This window comes from Hippocampus bargibanti, linkage group LG14, assembly GCF_051943395.1.
Source record: "Hippocampus bargibanti isolate YZ-2025 linkage group LG14, ASM5194339v1, whole genome shotgun sequence".
Lineage (NCBI taxonomy): Eukaryota > Metazoa > Chordata > Actinopteri > Syngnathiformes > Syngnathidae > Hippocampus > Hippocampus bargibanti.
Window position 1 is genome coordinate 14,060,182 of NC_142747.1, and position 17,632 is coordinate 14,077,813.

Here is a 17,632-nt window from a genome sequence, read left to right on the forward strand (position 1 = left end):
TGGGAAACAGAACCTCAATTTACAAACAGTTTAGGTTACAAACGGGTCACGGAACAAATTAAAATTTCAAGTCAAAGTTCCACTGCATACTGATTTGTAGAAAATAGTACAGTCGACCTTAACCGTAGTCCCAATGAAGGTGAATCTCGATGCTGATAAAAATAACAAGAACAGGAGAGTGCCTTACTTTGCATACGCAATGACTTCCATTAGTATTACGCCAAACATCCGAGTTTCATCTCCATAAAACCACCTCCAAGTCCCCTTTGAAGTTTGTCCTCACCCGCTCTCCAACTTTTTCCACCCCTATTTCAACTTCAATGTCTTTTAGTTCAAATTTACACTGAGCAGTACAGTTCAGTATAATCTTGGTAGGCAGATGTTTGTGGCAAGATCTTTTGTTTTGTGTTCTACCCATCCCGTTTCTTATGATGTACAAAAGCAAAGACTGCCAAAATGTTGCAGACCAGCTGTTTTCATACACGTTTGAACTTTACAAGACAAAGCGGTGAGCGTTTTCTTAGTATACGTTTACTTCAAGCCTTCAGACCTCCCTTAGAGGTTCAAAGAATATCACTTGTCATTCAAAGGGGAACGTCTCGAAATGCCAGAAAAGGCCAGATCTGAGTTATATTTAATTATTCTCTAAATCACTTTTTGGGGGAAAAAAATCAATAGTAACATAAAAATATTTGTAGCATATAATAAGTGAAACACCAACACATATGATCATGTACAGATAACTTTTACTCCTCTAAGTGTTAGAATGAAACTCCCCTGAGAATACGACTAATATGTGTGGTACTATCGCTATGTATGCGTGTTCATTTAACCTCAGAGGACTTCTGCATATTTACATACCCTTGAAATGAGCTCTCCGACCATCCCGCTCCATGTTCCATTAGCTCCGGGGACTCCATACAGTCCATCCCCCACAAGTCGGATACGATAGTTGAACTTGAGTATGGCTGCCAGCTCCTTCAGCATGTCTACACAAAAACCTTCATAACGCTCATTTCCTTCCAGGTCCTGGTGATCCATCCGAAGCATTACGTATGGATTCTCCTGAATAAAACAAACAAACAAACAAACAAACAAACAAACAAACAAACAAACAAACAAACAAACAAACAAACACTTTCATTATCAAAAAATAATACATTAATTCATTCACTGCTAGATGTGCAAAAATTTGTCCACAGCAGTGCCAGGGTTTTTGTCATTGTCACTCAAATTCCAGGACCCACAGAATCTTGAGTTTTAGGACTACATAAACATTCAACTAAGCGTACGAAACCTTAGACTATCTTCTTTCATCAGAAAAAAAGAAATAATTATGAAATTATATGGGTCTGAAGTTATATGAGCTTGAAATGAGGGCAGCTGTCCAAAATACAATGCAATACAAACATATCAGTTTATATAGCGCTTTAACAATAGCTGAAGCTGGAACAAAGCTCTAACATGGAAAAAAAGGAAAGGCTGCCCCTTGTGGAAGGGAAAATACATACATACAGCGTTTTATCGGCACCCCAGAAAAAACAAAAACAAAAAAAACCCGAACAAATTCAGGAATGGAGCTCTATGTCATAATTTTAATTCCTCAATAAATTTGGAAATGGCACTGAATGAGTTAAAAAAGTAACAGATAAATATCTGTTTCCTCCAACACGTAATTACGTGACAAAAAGGTATTTCCGAATATATTATTGTTATTATTATTAATTGTTTATTATTTCATGCCCCTGTTATGTGTACCTGTTAAAACGAACAGCATCATAATAATAATAATAATAATAATAATAATAATAATAATAATAATAATAATAATAATAATACATTTCATTTATAAGTGCCTTTCAAAACTCTCAAGGTCACTTTACAGTCACACAATTAGTTTTTCTGTGGTTGCGCAGCGGCAGCCAAAGACGCCAGCGTTCACTCAACCCGGAAGTAACTCAAATAGATAGAAACCTAGCTAATATATAGCTAATAGCTAGCCAGATAGATAGCTAGCCAGATAGATATCTAATAGCCACCTAGATAGCTAATATATAGCAAGCTAGATAGCCAGCTTGACAGCAAATAGATAGCAAATAGATAGCATTTGTAACATTTTAGCATATTGATAAATTGTTTCTCTCTAAGTCTCTGATAAATTGTTACTCTCTTAAGTCAAAACAGCAAATATTGCAACAATCCATAAGATTCATTCATTTCCGTGTGTTGATGAGTTGGTTTGAACCCTGTCACACCTGTTTTCCCCCTGCGTCATTTGCAATCTCCCCCTAATCCAAAGAATCTGTTTTTCCTCGAAAGACCTCAGACACAATCACTCTGATTCTAATACTCTCTGAAGTCAAATCGAGAAGCACTTTTAAAGGTCTTTGGTGAAACAATTTGTTCGGGGAGGGTGGTCAATGTCCATTTGGTTTGGATTTAGAAACCTTTTTTCTTAAACAAAGGGAATGTTCATATATGAATTCATTCATTCATTCATTTTGTGAATCACTTTTTCCTCGTAGCTGCTGGAGCCTATTTCCTGTTTTTGGTCAGTGGAAGAGGGGTACCCTGAAACGGATGCCAGGCAATCGCAGACACAAAGAGAATCAGCTGAATGAGGTCTCGTATGTTTAAAAAAAAAAAAAAAAAAAAAAAAAACACTCAACCTGAGTCGCTTGCATCTCAAGACACGCTAGTACCTCTTCTATTTAATTGTGAGACAGACTCCCAGGCAATAGGACATAGTGTAAATGCTGTATCGGATTACGAGCTGGACCCGGAGGGAACCGAAAATAGCAGAATGCATACAAGCGATACCTTTTTACAGAAAGACAAGCTATTGCATTTCAGAAAAGAGATAAAGGGTAATAAAACATAACATATAAAGAGAATTTTATCTTTCAGAAGCAAATTGGCTTTTTCCATCACTTGGCTGTGGTTACTGAGGTAATAAACACCACAAATTCACTCCAGTTTAAAAATGAGATCAATGAATACCAACACATGACCCAATGGGCTTGCGGGGAAGCTATCGTTAAATCTATGACTGTGACAGCGATCGTCTAATGAAGCCACCGCGTATACAGGCTTTCAGAGTAGCGTCAAGAATTACTTGAAGTGCTAATTCAAGGCCTCACAACCATTCTTGCAGATGCTATTTTTTTCAGTTGTTGCTCAAAAGCAAGAGAAGAGCGATGCTGGAATAATTTCATGATGGATCAGCTGCGATAGCCACTGAAAATTGCCCAGCAGTGGATTCCAAAGTTTGGTCAAGGGACTCTCTATCTCCAAAATGAAATTGAGTTGCAGGGATCATCCAATTCATTCTTTTCAGACCCACTTCCTGTTGTGAAAGAACTGTTTCATTTGTTCCCCCTCTGGCACTTAAGTCTTCATCCACAGCCCCCATCCAGAGTGAAAATCTAGGTTCAATATACTGTATGCCTCTGTTCTTTCCCTCATTTCAGTGGCACTGCAGCTGCATCATATTTTCAGTTTCTAAAATATGACCAACAGTATGTTCATAACAGCTTAGTTTCAGCAGTGAAATAACCTCACTTTGTCATCGGAATAAACGAGTCTGTAGAGATGCACTGATCATACGGCTCGGACCAGAATTGGCATTCATTTTATAATTTCATGTGAATCAGTGATTAGCCAAACCATTAAAATAAAGCCAATCTTGTCCACCAACCTCATCTCCCACTGCAGAGGTCTAAAAAAGTGCCCCTACTGTTCTACTCTGGACAAAAGTTGGACTCTTGAAATGAAACTCTGCTTTCCTTGCATCAAACACAAAATGTCAGACCACTATGCTAGCGCATTAGCATGATGTATGCATACCATCCCACTTACAAGTATCGTAGTGATGGTGAGAGTTGTGTTGAAGAGGGTGTCCGTCAGGTTGATTGATGGAAGCTTCTTCTCCATAGACAGTCCATCTTCAGAGTGCCACAGGCCGATCTGCACACACATAATAAACACACAATCAGTCATTATGTCCAGCAGCTGGAAAAGGCCATTCGAATCATTTGCCTCATTTTTCACAGGATGAGGATCACCATGACCTTCTCGAGACAGTGGAGGACGCACAAACAATGACAGGGTTTTGCTATTGTCAAGCAAAAAAAGCCAATTAAAAGACTTGGGGGCAACAGTGGGGCAGGTGATTGCCAAAGGAGGTTAAAAAGATGTATTTGTGCTTCTTCAAAGAGCAAACAAACACAAGGCATGCACTCAATTGGCAGCGGCATAATGCATTCATTCAACCAATTACCCACATTTCCTGTGGCAGAGAGCCTCATTCTCATTTTTTATTAGTGTGGATTTGCTACTCTGGCATCGCAAGGCATTTTTTTATTCTTAACCTTACAAATGGAATTGACGGTGGAATAAACACCTGATTTGGAAAATAAGCAGAAACGCACTATTGGTTATTGAAGGAATGCTCTGATTTTCACAGCTGTTAACTCAATAATTTTAATTATTATAAATGATTATTATAGTCGATTGTATTTGTGGAGTTTGCATGTTCTCCCCGGACCCGCGTGGGTTTTCTCCGGGTCCTCCGGTTTTCTCCCACACTCCAAAAACATGCATGGCAGGCAGATTGACCACTCCAAATTGTCCCTAGGTGTGAGTGTGAGAGTGACTGTTGTATGTCTTTGCGTGCCCTGTGATTGGCTGGCAACCAATTCAGGGTGTCCCCCGCCTCGTGCCCGAAGACAGCTGAGATAGGCTCCAGCAACCCGCGACCCTAATGAGGAATAAGCGGTACGGACAATGAGATGAGATGAGATTATTATTATTGTATTTTGTTTTTCTACTTTCATTCCTTTCATAACTTTGCTTCTGTGAAATGTAAATTTCTTCACTGCGAGACTAATAAAGGCAAATCCAATCCAATCCAATCCAATCCAAGAATTATAAAAACGGCTTCATTAAGTCAGTGTTTGCACACTTTGTTGTGCTCATTTCATTCATGGATTGATTGATTGTAAAACGTGATGAAATGTCTGACTATTTTCATGGCTGACTATCTTAACCCATTCACTGCCATTCCTGAATTTATTCAGGAATTGAAAATATGACGTGAGGCATCATTCCTGAATTTGTTCAGGTTTTGTTTTTTCTTGCGGGGGGTTGTCGATAAAGTGCTGGTCAGACCTCTGTAAATGTTTTTCCCTCCCACGAGGGGGAAGCATTTGCCTTTTGTACAGCCGGCCCACTTGCACCTTATATTACTCCAGACCCACTCTTTTTTTCTGATGAAATAAGTGAGTCAAAGTTTTTTTTACGCTGCATTGAATGTTTATGTAGTCCTAAAACACAATATTCTGTGGGTGCTGGAATTTGAGTGAAAATGACAAAAACCCTGGCACTGGAGTGGATACATTTTTGCACGTGTGCCAGTTAAGAGCCAAGGAGATCGACAAAGAGGGATTGTATCCTGTGTAGTTTCTGAGTAGTTTCATTTCAAAGGGACGAAAAGGTTCCTGTGGCCCTTCATCAATGCTCCAATTGCAAACCAAGACCTCTTGAACATTCTCCAAATGTTTGCAATCCTATGTCAAGTCAAGCCCATTTGTATAGCCGAACAGAGTTTCAAAAGAATTTACAAGCTCACAGTTGACACATATTGGTAAAATCCCATGTTTTAAAAAGGGTCAAGAGAGCGAAACCAATATCCAGTTCCTGCACAATCATAACCACTAGCATGATATGGACTCAGTAGCCCTTTAAATTACCGCTAGCCCCGTCTTAATTTCACACTAGAAAAAATACATTTCATTTATAAGCACCTTTCAAAACTCTCAAGGACAAATAGAGTAAAAAATAAAACATGGTTTTGTAGTCCATCATGTTCTTTTCTCTTTGTAACACCTTGGTGATACATTTCTGTGACATTGAAACATGTCAATTACTCCGACAAAGTTTGATCTTATTAGATCTTGACAAACATTAGATTAGATCGAAAGATGACCCTATGGAGGGGGAGAAAAAAAAGATAATTTCCTGGGGTTCCTAAATGTTATTAACCACATTGCAAAATCACAAGTGATGTACGCCAGATAACATACAAAACAAACTTTATATTAGTTTTGAATTGGGTGCTGTTTTTTTCAGACTTGTGTGATATTAACGAACACGACCCGCACTAAACCCAAAATGTGACGAAAGAGCACACAAAGGACTTTCTATGAAATATTCATAGAGCGTTTGGTGACAAAATGTGCTTGTCATTGAAATACATAACCTCAATTCAGAAAAACTTTTCTAATCATCTAAGTCGATGATTCAACACATAAAAGGACATTTTCTGGTTTAGAAATACTTTGATATCATGTGATTCATCACAACATCAGACTTGCCTCTGTTATGAATGTTGGATAGGAAATGATTGCTTCTAATTCAGCTATGATGCATTGTTGAACTCAATGTGTCACCCAGTGCAATTCAAAGAAGCGCCTGGAAATCGTACTTTGGAAATGTGTTAGAATTCAACCGTGGCAGAAATTAGAATAAACTACAATAAACAGAGCAGGCTGAGTGTGGTCAAAACGTGGTGATACTCATGAGAATTCACAATATTTGTGTTGATCAGAAAGTTTCTACGAATAGGAAATTGGTTCAATCATCTGGCTGAATTGTGATGCAAAAAGAGAAAATAAAGTTTCTGAGAACATTAAGATTCAGTCTGTTGAGTCAGTCATGCCTTTTTAGCATAGGTGCTCAATACCATCCAACCATCCGACTCTGATGTAATATGTAACGATACGACCAGTCAGACTTTAGTTCGCTGACGAAGCCTCTTGGATAGGAGGCGAAACGTCCGAAACCTTCACTTTTGTACAGATGACGGCTGAAGAAACCTTCTCATCGATGGACCACTCCTGTACGACTGAGAGCTTACACAGACTTATGTAACGAAGTAGGAATCAACGATTCTACAATCACTTCCTGGAGGATGCGGATGTAGCTGGGCTGATCTCAGTGTAAGTCTGCAGAGGTCTGAAAGTTTAGGTGTGACGGAGAGTATCACAGCGCGGGTTGTCACTGTGACTCGTACGAGAACAGAAGAAAGATGAAGGAGCTGCGAGCAGGAAAAGGAAGTAAGGCATATACTATACAAGAGAAGGAAATGGCCCTGAGGTGGCCCTGCCATCAACTCTCTTTGGGCCAGTCGAGGGAAGCACAGCGGTGCCATCGGTGGGTCACTCTGACTCGCAGGAAGGAAAAATGTGCGCGTCAGCTTGCATAAGCACGAACATACGCTGGGGAGTAAATACGTGCTAAGGGAAAAAAATATTGTACAGTCTTTGTAAAATTTCACAACGCTTACTTTCACAAAGAGGTATAAACAAACTACTTGGGTGACATCATTGACGATTGCTGTGAAAAAGGCCAAGTTGAAGCTTCAGTTAGGTATACAGTGAGACCTCAACTTACAAACCTTTCGTCTTACAAACGTCAAATTTCTGAAAATTAAACCTTATAATAAGCACTATTTTTATAATACACACCCACCACGGCTGGCGGAGTGATCTTTGGCGGAAGTACACGACCGAACAGCACCAGTGGTTAAGTTACCAACAGTCCTTATGGAAGGTGACTCTCCTTCCATAAGCCATCAACGACCATCAAAAAGGTAAATACAACTTTATTTTACAGCACGGTTTATTTCTTTAATTACAGTCGTCATGTAATGCGCCTCTCTTTCCAAACAGCAATTCCCTTTGACCTTCGACCTCCAATGCCATTCCATCAAGCCATAAATGACCATCACAAATGTAAATAAAGTGACTTTATGGTACAATGCAGTGTATTTCTTTCATTACAATACAATAGCACATTTATTATACATAGAATAAGGTATGTTGTGTGTAGTTTTAAGGCTTATTTAGTTGAAAAGTATATTTTATGAAACCCGGGAACGGATTATTCCAATTTGAATGGTTTCCTATGGGAATTTCTATTTGAGATACACACTTTTCGCCTTACACACTCTGTCTGGGAACCAATTAAGTTCGTAAGTTGAGGTCTCACTGTATAATTTGTCGTGGAACAAATCAGTTAAAGCCACAGAGTCTTTAATTCCAATGGCGAAATCTCAAATGAAAGAACATTGTGTTTACAAGGGCTATGAATTGGTGATGACACAAATTGAGTATTGAATTGCTCAGTGAAAACAAATCTAATCAGAATTTACCTATTTGAGTGAGAACGCGCCATAGCATATTGTTGTCAGAGGGCGGATGTTTGGGTGGCCCGTAAGCCTCTATGTGTCATGTTTGGATGTTGCTTGTGCACGTGGAAGCGAAGTGATTCATTTCAGCGCATGCCTGGTGGTTATGGAAGTATTTGGAGGGTCAACGCCCTGCTGTTAGCGTGCTAATGGCATCCTAGCAGTGGAAATATTTGTCCGGCTAATGCCTCGCTGTTGGACAGGTAATAACGGGACGCTGGCAGCAACCAATGAGGAGATTGAAAAATCGAACGCGGGTACTGACTGACAAACTAACTTAGCTCAGATCACGCTAGTTGAAACACATTTTGGATCAATGGTTTTAAAGTCATTTTATGCCACATTGCCACTTCTAGATATTACATACAGATCACATAACAAATTGATGAATGGCTAATTTTCAAATCAGAAGTCAAGAATAATAACTCTTATTATGGTTTGCATACAACAATTTGAAATTTTGGTTCGGACTTTAGCAAGCATCGTGGAACTTGGTGTGCTGCAATTGCTTTCACGAGCCGAATAAAATGACGTCCACGGGCCTTGACTTTGACACAATAATAATAACAATAATAATAATAATAATAATAATAATAATAATAATAATAATAATAATAATAATAATAATAATAATACATTACATTTTAAAATGGGACCAAAGAGGAAACCCATAATTTGTTCTGTCATTTGTGAGCTATGATATGAGCTACAATTAGTTGTTTTAAAGAAAAAAAAAAGTTGAACCCTTCTCAACAGCAACACATGGACAATAATAATAATAATAATAATAATAATAATAATAATAATAATAATAATAATAATAATAATGTAAATTTCTCCACTGTGAGACTAATAAAGGCATATCCAATCCATCCAATCCAATCCAATAACATTCAGACTCATTTGCTACCATTTAAAATGCCTTTGATTAACCTGAATATCCTTCAGGATTTTTGTCACAGGCTTTTCGTTCTTTCCTGTTTATGGAAAAACCAGACAAGCATGGAAATCTGATCAAACCAAGGTTGGAACTCCATCCATCCAGCACACCTTATTGACTGTATCTGAATGACATGCAACAACATCCCAGCAAGTTTAAACATTATGGCCGCAATGCTAGAGGCAATTTGCTGCGAAAACAACACAATAACTGCTGCTTAAAAAGCCCAACCAGTGTAACTCAATTACAAAGAAATGACCCAGCATAGAATAACCAATGTGACTCTAAATAACTCATGTATTTCCAATATTCACATGTGCACTGGTTGTAATTTGGTATTCACATTGCAATTACAATAAAAAGCAACCATGCAAACGCACGAGCTCGAGAGCCAGCAGCTCAAGCGCTGTACACTTATGAATGTTGCGGAGAAACAAGAAGGCAAAATGAGGGATGGGATATCATAAAGCAGGCTAATATTACAGGAGTAAAAAGACTTTGGGTGCGGAGGGTATGCCTATGGATGGAAAGAAAATCAATGAGGAAATATGAACACCAACCAGCTCGGGAGACAGAACTGGGGGGGGATGTTGAGAACGAGACTCAAATGGCAGCAGGAAAAGAGAGACAAACACAGAGTTTATGCAAGTGTGAAATGAAAAGCAAGAGCAAGGGAATGATGACAACAACCGGGACCGGACCCCCTAACAAGGAATACTTCAATAAATTCCTTCTACAATGTGGAATTAGAGCATGAGCTAGAGATTAAGGTGGCAGCTCACTCAGGCGTAAGGATTGGCTGATTCTGCTGTCAGAAAGACGCCACCTTCAACAGGCTATGGCTGACAGGCGCATCCATCATGAAGGCGAGCGGCAGTGAGAAGTGTTATAAAGGATAATGTCAAACAGGCCCCTTGAAGCTATGCTAAAGCACTCAGGTGACACGCTACTATAAATGAGTTGCGCTCAAATTGCATTTTTGTTTTCCGAGGTTTTTTTTTTTCATGTGAGTGTGTCAGTTTTCAGTATGAGATTTTTTTTCCTTCTAAGGAACAAATATGCACTTAACTCATTCACCGCCATTCCCGAATTTATTCGGGAATTGAAAATATAACGTAGAACACTTTGTTCCCGCCCCCTCTTCCTGCTTGGGTGCTAATAAAGCACTGGTCAGACTTCTGGCTATATTTTTTCTCTTCCTTTTTTTCCATGTTAGCATTTTGTTGCAGCTTCAACTGTTGTTAGAGCATTGTATAAACCAATATGTGTGTATTGCATGGTATTTTGGACAGCCACCCTCATTTCAAGCTCATATAACTCCAGATCCATATAGTTCAGGAATTCTTTTTTTCTGATGACAGAAGACAGTCTAAGGCAGGGGTGTCAAAATCATTTTTTGCCGCGGGCCACATTGTAGTTGGTTTCCTCTCGAGGGCCGTTATGAATTTGGGGAACCAATGAGAATGTTTAAATCCCTTCAAATATTACATATAGAGCACACAGCAAATTAATGAATAACTCGTTTTCAAATCTGAAGTCAAGAATAATGACTTTTATTGTGGTTGACATCCAAAAATATGAAATTTTGGCTCAGATTTTAGCAATCATCATGGAATTTAACAAGTTTGATTTGCTTTCACGGGCCGAAAAAAATGATGTGACAGGCCGGATTTGGCCCGCGGGCCTTGACTTTGACACCTGTGGTCTAAGGTTTCTAACGCTGAACTGAATGTTTATATAGTCCTAAAAATCATTCTTCTGTGAGTCCTGGAACTTGATTAAAAAAATGACAAAAACCCTGGCGCTGGAGTGGACACATTTTTGCACATCGTCAGGCAGTGAATGAGTTAAAAGACCCCAAACACAGAATTTGACTTCATTTTGGGTTCGGGGGGGAAATCCAGGCATCTCCCAAAATAAACTTTTGAATAAAATAATACACATTGTTACAATAAAAACCACTTAGTTGACACGCTACAATAAATGAGTCAGTCAATTTGTTTATCAGTCTATTATCCGTCTATTAGCTAGATAGCTAGCTTTCTATTTATTTGAGTTACTTCCGGTTTGAGTGAACGCTGGTGCGTGTGGCTGCCGCTGCTCCCCCACAGAAAAACTTATCCTGTGACTGCAAAGTTACATTGAGAGTTTTGAAAGGCGCTTACAAATGAAATGTATGATTATTATTATTATTAATTGAGATCAAATGTTTTAATTCTGAAATAGCTTTACTGCAACACAGCAGATGTACAATTATGAAACTAGGATAGATAATTAAATGCATTGATACATTTTTGTAAACGAGATCACACAAAAGACAGACCGAGGTGACATTTAACCCTTTCAGGGACAGCAATTATAACAGTGGACAATTGATCATGTAATGTGAATGCTTTTACACACAACCACACGCACAAAAACTGATTTCCTAATTGAGCATTCACATCCGCAATGCGAACCTTGCCATAAATGTGGTGCCTTGTTTTTATATTAGCCCTCTAATCATGATTCTCTGCTTGAATTTGTCAAACAGATGGCAAATGCCTCACCAGCCTTGGGCGGAACATTTAAAAAAAAGGTCTGCCAAAAAACAAAACAGCATTATTATACCATTGCAAAAAAATATATATAAATAAACAACATTTACTCTCTATGGCAGGATGGATCACAATGGAATAAGCAGCAGCTTGACCAAAATGGCACAGAGGATATACACACTCCGAATCCTCACACTGGTAACACAACTACAGTGTCAAGAGTGCCCAAAAAAAAAGGAAAAAAAAAAAAAACCGGACCTGTGATAGTTTGTATATGTGAAGCATGTTTTTTTTCTTTCTGGGGACCGACAAGCTTGAGCAAAGCCCTCGCTATGTGACTCATCGAGTGCTACAAGGGGGAAAATTGTGAGTGGTTTCGGAGAAGTTCACAGGTTCTGATTTGGGTGTTTGACACTGATACACAGTGAGGACGATTAGGCAGAGAAAAAGAATATAGCGACGTTCACCCTCATATTATGTAGAAAAAAAAATCACGATTATGTAAAAATCTACACGAAACAGTAAAATAATGGGTGACATCAGCAAAAACTGTTTCTGAGATGTTCTAAGCATAGTTGAAAAGAAAGACAACATATTTTATATCCTATTGGGATGTTTTAGTACTGTTTTGAATAAAGGAAAAGGAAAGGTTAGTCAATTTTGTGACTAAATTTAGTCAAAATTAAAAACAAGTTCCGGTCAAGTGGAATTTTATTTTGAAAGCAGTTAAATTAAAGTCAAAGTCAGCTTTATTGTCAAAGATGCTAATATGTATGACATATAGCACAGATGAAATCATTTTACCGTGTTTTTATTTGCCGTAATATCATTCATATGAACATTATACATCATAAGAACACAAATTGAAATTCTTTTTTTTTTGCTGTGGACAAATTCAATGTGTCTTCTTCTTCTTCTCCTTTCGGCTTTTCCCTTCAGGGGTCGCCACAGCCAATGTCCTCCATCTAACCCGGTTTTGTGCATCCTCTTCTCTCACACCAGCTTCCTTCATGTCCTGTTTGACCACATCCATAAACCTCCTCTTCGGTCTTCCTCTCGGTCTCCTGCCTAGCTGTTCAAGGCTCAGCATCCTTCTGCCGATATAGTCACTCTCTCTCCTCTGGACATGTCCAAACCATCTCAGTCTGGCATCTCTGACTTTCTCTCCAAAGCCTCTAATATGAGTTGTCCCTCTAAATTTAATTTGTCCACAGCAAAAAAAGCCACAATGCTGTCCAACAAAGAACATAATTGATTATTGCTAGAAATATGTTGTAACTACTGTAGTTAAAAGTATGAATATTTACATGTGAAATTTTGTTACTAAAATTGTGCAATGAGATTGAGAGATGAGATGAGATGAGATGAGATGAGATGAGATGTCACAGTGTGACACACTGTTGAACAGTGTTTGCGCTAATTTACAAAAAAATAAAACAATAACCCATTTTCCAAAGTGGGGTGATTCAGTTTGGAAACACAGTGTAGTATTAGAGTGACTGCGAAGGCTTGCTTAAAATTGGAGAGTCAGACTGACTGGCAGTGGCAGGCCAGAGCTTCATGTTTGTACCAAGTCAAACAATAGATAACCTCACATCCACACTTCCCGTCACTAGCAGCTGTTCAAATATCACCATGCGTATTGGCAGCGGAAGTGCAAAAACAAACAAGAGGAAGAGACCTTCATCTGATGATATTAATCCCGGGTTTAGTAATCTTCATATGACGAGTTTGAGGGCAAAAGCCGGCAAGCATTTAGACTAAACTAGACGCATGCCGACCAGCAGAACAGCTTATCGTACTACAATTTCCTTTTTGTATTCCGTAATATTGCATGACAAAACAATTCAGAGGTAAAATTAGTTGAGGGGGTAAAAAAAGTGCATGACATGTTTTACTGGATATAACGTACTCTCCATTTCGAGACAGGTAGGGCTCAAATTGCATGCACAAGCACACCACTCGTCTCGTATGTCCTCCAAAATGCTCTTTTTGTCGTTGACATGATTATGGTCAAACTCGCGTAAACCCACAGAATGGCAAATTAACTGACTGCGGACAGCATGTGACTCACACTTTGAAGGGTTCGTATTAATGGTTCATTTAATTAACTAATTCACTGGCATTCACAAATTTATTTGGGAATTGAAAATATGACTTAGAGCGCCATTCCCGAATTAGTTCGGTTTAGTTTTTTTCTTGCTTGGATGCCGATAATCCGCTGGCCAGACCTCTAGCAATATTTTTCCTTTTCCACAAAATTCGAGTGACAATGACAAAAACCCTGGCACTGGAGCCCAATTTAGCACAGAATCAGAAACACTTTTGCATGTCTGGCAGTGAATGAGTTAATCGCGAAAAAAGGGGGATTACTGAACATGTTTGAGGAACGTCCACTGCACAGATTTAAATTACTGCTTAAAATTTTCTATTTTTTTTATTCTCAATATTTACCTTCTTTTTAATCTTGTACAATAGCTCACACTGTTGTTTTCTTTAGGTAATTTCCTCAGTCCCTGTTATGGTACAGATTGCCTTTGCCCATTTCTAAAATTGGCTACTTTTTCATTGGGGAGACCAATCGCTCACAAAAGGAGGGCACTTGAAACAGTCTTTTGCCTGGTCAGTTTCGATTCAGCACTGCAATAAGACAAGCACAAAGTACTCACAAAGCAACATGCCAGGTTGACAAAACACTGGATGTTTTTTCCATACTTGTCCATTTCTCATGCTTCACTTTGGTGACAGAATGCAGCGAGTCAACTCTACTAAGATGTCACATTCTTGACAAAGCAAATGCAGCGAGGCAGAATAGATTTGTTTCATCGATGCTTTTCTGAGCTTGCAAGTGAGCTGCCATCTCCGTCACGTAAAAATGAATGAAAGCTTTTTGGGTCGTGTTGTTTTCTTGGAGGCTTTGTTGCGGTTTGTAGTTATTTTTAGATTTGTGCCAAATTCATTCATTTTATTCTTTTTTAGGGGGAGTGCGATACTCCCTTTAGTGGATTTTTGTTTTCCATTCTTGAGGTAATAGAATTCCCTTTGTGAATGAACAAGATACTCCCAGAGGATTGACTGAAATAAATTCCCTCCCTTTATATATAGTTGAATTCAAAATGTTTTGTTTTCAATATAAAGAACCTATGCCAGAATTCCATATCTGATTTCTTTGGCTCATTTGTCTTGATTTTTTTTTTTGTTTCCATTCTGCCGGCGCATTTCCAATCATTTGTCACCTCCTTTGAACAGACTTTCTGAAATCATGTTGATTTTCTTCTTACTCATAGAGTCATGTCCTATTTTTTTGACCCTATTGCCTCCTCCTTCACTCCATGTTCTCACTTTTGTTTCATTTTCACTGCTGTGATTCCTAAAGTTTTTTACTCCAGTGATACCTCAGCTTACGAACGCTTTAGATCACAAACATTTTGACTCACGAATATTAAATTCACGAGTATATAGTCTTGGCTGACGAACTAGTTTTTGGCGGACTAACCAAACCACATGGTCGAAAAGCGCCACAGTGGCTGGCAGACTAGTTTTCGTCACCCCCTTTCTTTAAGTGCAGACATGGTTTGTTATCGAGTGGAGTACTTTTGCTATGATGGGACCGAAAAATACCCCACCACAGGCTAGTGTTAAGCCGAAGAGGACACAATCAAAATTACAGTCAAGTGAGAAGGAGATCATCAAAAAACACGAACGAGGTGTGCGTTTGTGTGACTTGGCGTCCCAGTACCAGTACGCGAAGTCGACCATTGCTACCATCCTTTAGAACAAGGAAGCTATTAAGGGTGCGTGTGTTGTCTAAGCAACAGTCTCTGCCAATAGAAGAGGTTGAAAAACTTCTGTTTATTTGGATTAACAAAAAGCAGGTAGCTATGTGAGTGAGGGTATTATCGCGGAGAAAGCACGGCAACTTCACTCTGATATCATCAAGAGGCAACTACATCAACGACCATCACAAAGGTAAATAAAACGGTAAATAAAAAGGTAAATAAAACGACTTTTAGTAGAAAATTATGTTTTATGGGCACCTGGCAACGTATTATTCTAATTTGAATGGTTTCTTATGGGAAATAAATGTTTGGAAGACGAACGTTTCGCCTTACACACACTTTCTTGGAACCAATTAAGTTCATAAACTGAGGTATCACTGTATTACTAAACTGTAAAATCACTGTCATCATCTTGTCCGAAATGTTGAAACCAACATTGCTTGCCATTTTTTTTCATCTGTGCAACCTCATCCTGCTTTGCTTGTTTCTTTAAAGTGAAAGTGAGTTGAGCCCCGTTTATGGTCGGTCTTCCTTCAGTCTGTTTCAGAGCACCTCATACTTGATTGACACGCGCATCCGCTTCCAGCATGGGATTTTCAAGACTTGATTTCAGCTGTGTTATTTACACAAGACACTGCGCCGGTTTAAAGTGTGAATGCGCTTCAATGATTTCACTTTTTATGGTGGGTTTATTCATTTCCCGTCAGCTACGCTTCTGCTTTTTCTGAGAGCAATATGTTTTTTTTTTTTAATTCTGCCTCTCGCAACCCGATTATTGATGCACATGGAGGTGGAATAGGAGAGAGGGGGGAGGTCGATAGGAAAGGGCGAATCAGGATGAAGGGGAAGTGTTGTGTCACCTAGCAGGCTGACACATTCCAGATTCCAACCATCTTTTTACTCTCATGAAGAACATCATCATTTCGGAGCAGAGTAGCGCAGCACATCACGCCATTTCTTTTGGGTGGTGGGGGGTGGCATGGTGCGCCTCAGGCACTTACACACACATCTTCACAAGGCCTGAATGATTTAAACTCCCTCGATTAAACACGATGTCAACGGTTAGCGCTGTGATTCCGCTTAAAGCCTCCTCAGATGAGTAGTTCAATGATCTGCTCTTGGACATAAATAAAACACGCCTGAAAATGGTGTTCATTAAGAATCTTCCGATTCCTTAATGACGGCAGTCGAGGACAAAACTCCTGATTAAAAATATATTTCGGCCTCTTGTTATGACTGATGTGATGGTAATAAACGGAGGGATGGAAACGTAAGTATTTGGTCCATGAACATAAAGTCGGTATGGTGAAGGAAAAAAATTAATAAAGCAACACTACAGTATGTTGCTTTGCAAATGTTCAATCCTCCATTTTAGATGTGATCAGATAATGCCTCATATGAAAAAAACAATTATTCAAATTAAGGGGCCTGAGTTTTTTGTCCCATGAAGTGTAAATCAAGGCTCAATGTATTCCCTTTTCTTAATTGTAATTGTTTGAACGTGCAGAATCCTGAAAATAAAATTTAAAACACAGTCTTTTTTTGTACTTTTTAATCTGTCTGTGTGCGGAAAAGTTCACTCCCATTTTTTTAAAGAGATTGCCAAATTGGCGTTGGTTACATTGGCCCAGTGCATTGTGGGATGTGTCAACTCAACATACTGAATAGTCCCCCGCCAATGAGCTCAATTGATTTAAGTATTTGTTTATTGTTTATTTATCTCTTTATTTAGCTATCTATTTATTAATTTATTTAGTTATTTACTTGTTTGTTTGTGTTATAATGTTCTCTTGCTGCTGTGAAATGTTTCCCGTCTCGCAGTTTACGTGCTTGTTCATTTCATGGGTGTCCTCAACGCTTGCTAAATGATTTCATTTTGCACCTTTTCGGTCCTCCGAATGGAGATGTGTCATCATGCCAACGTATACGTTTCGTTCAACTTCTTAATTTTCGGCATTTGGTTTGACGTGATGACTTGCACTCCGTTGTGACAGCGAGTGTGTGCTCATATGCAGGGAGATGGTGTCACTGTTGATTGGAATGCAATGCAAGCGAATCACCTAACTGATAAATCGCTCGTCATCTTATGACATGTTATTTTCTCCAGACTTTTTTTGGGGTGTCTTTG

At 38.9% G+C, this 17,632-nt stretch overlaps 1 protein-coding gene across 4 annotated transcripts in view; it reads right to left on the bottom strand.

The window, feature by feature from the left end:
- Positions 1-17,632, bottom strand: part of grik4 (glutamate receptor, ionotropic, kainate 4) — a 246,096-nt gene that overhangs the window by 30,786 nt on the left and 197,678 nt on the right. For all 4 annotated transcript variants that reach the window (XM_089013796.1, XM_089013795.1, XM_089013794.1 and 1 more), the window contains exons 12-13: positions 3,859-3,966; positions 862-1,065 (exon numbers count right to left, since the gene is read on the bottom strand). In XM_089013796.1, coding sequence (XP_088869922.1) covers positions 862-1,065; positions 3,859-3,966 — 312 coding nt within the window. The remainder of the gene's footprint in view (positions 1-861; positions 1,066-3,858; positions 3,967-17,632) is intronic.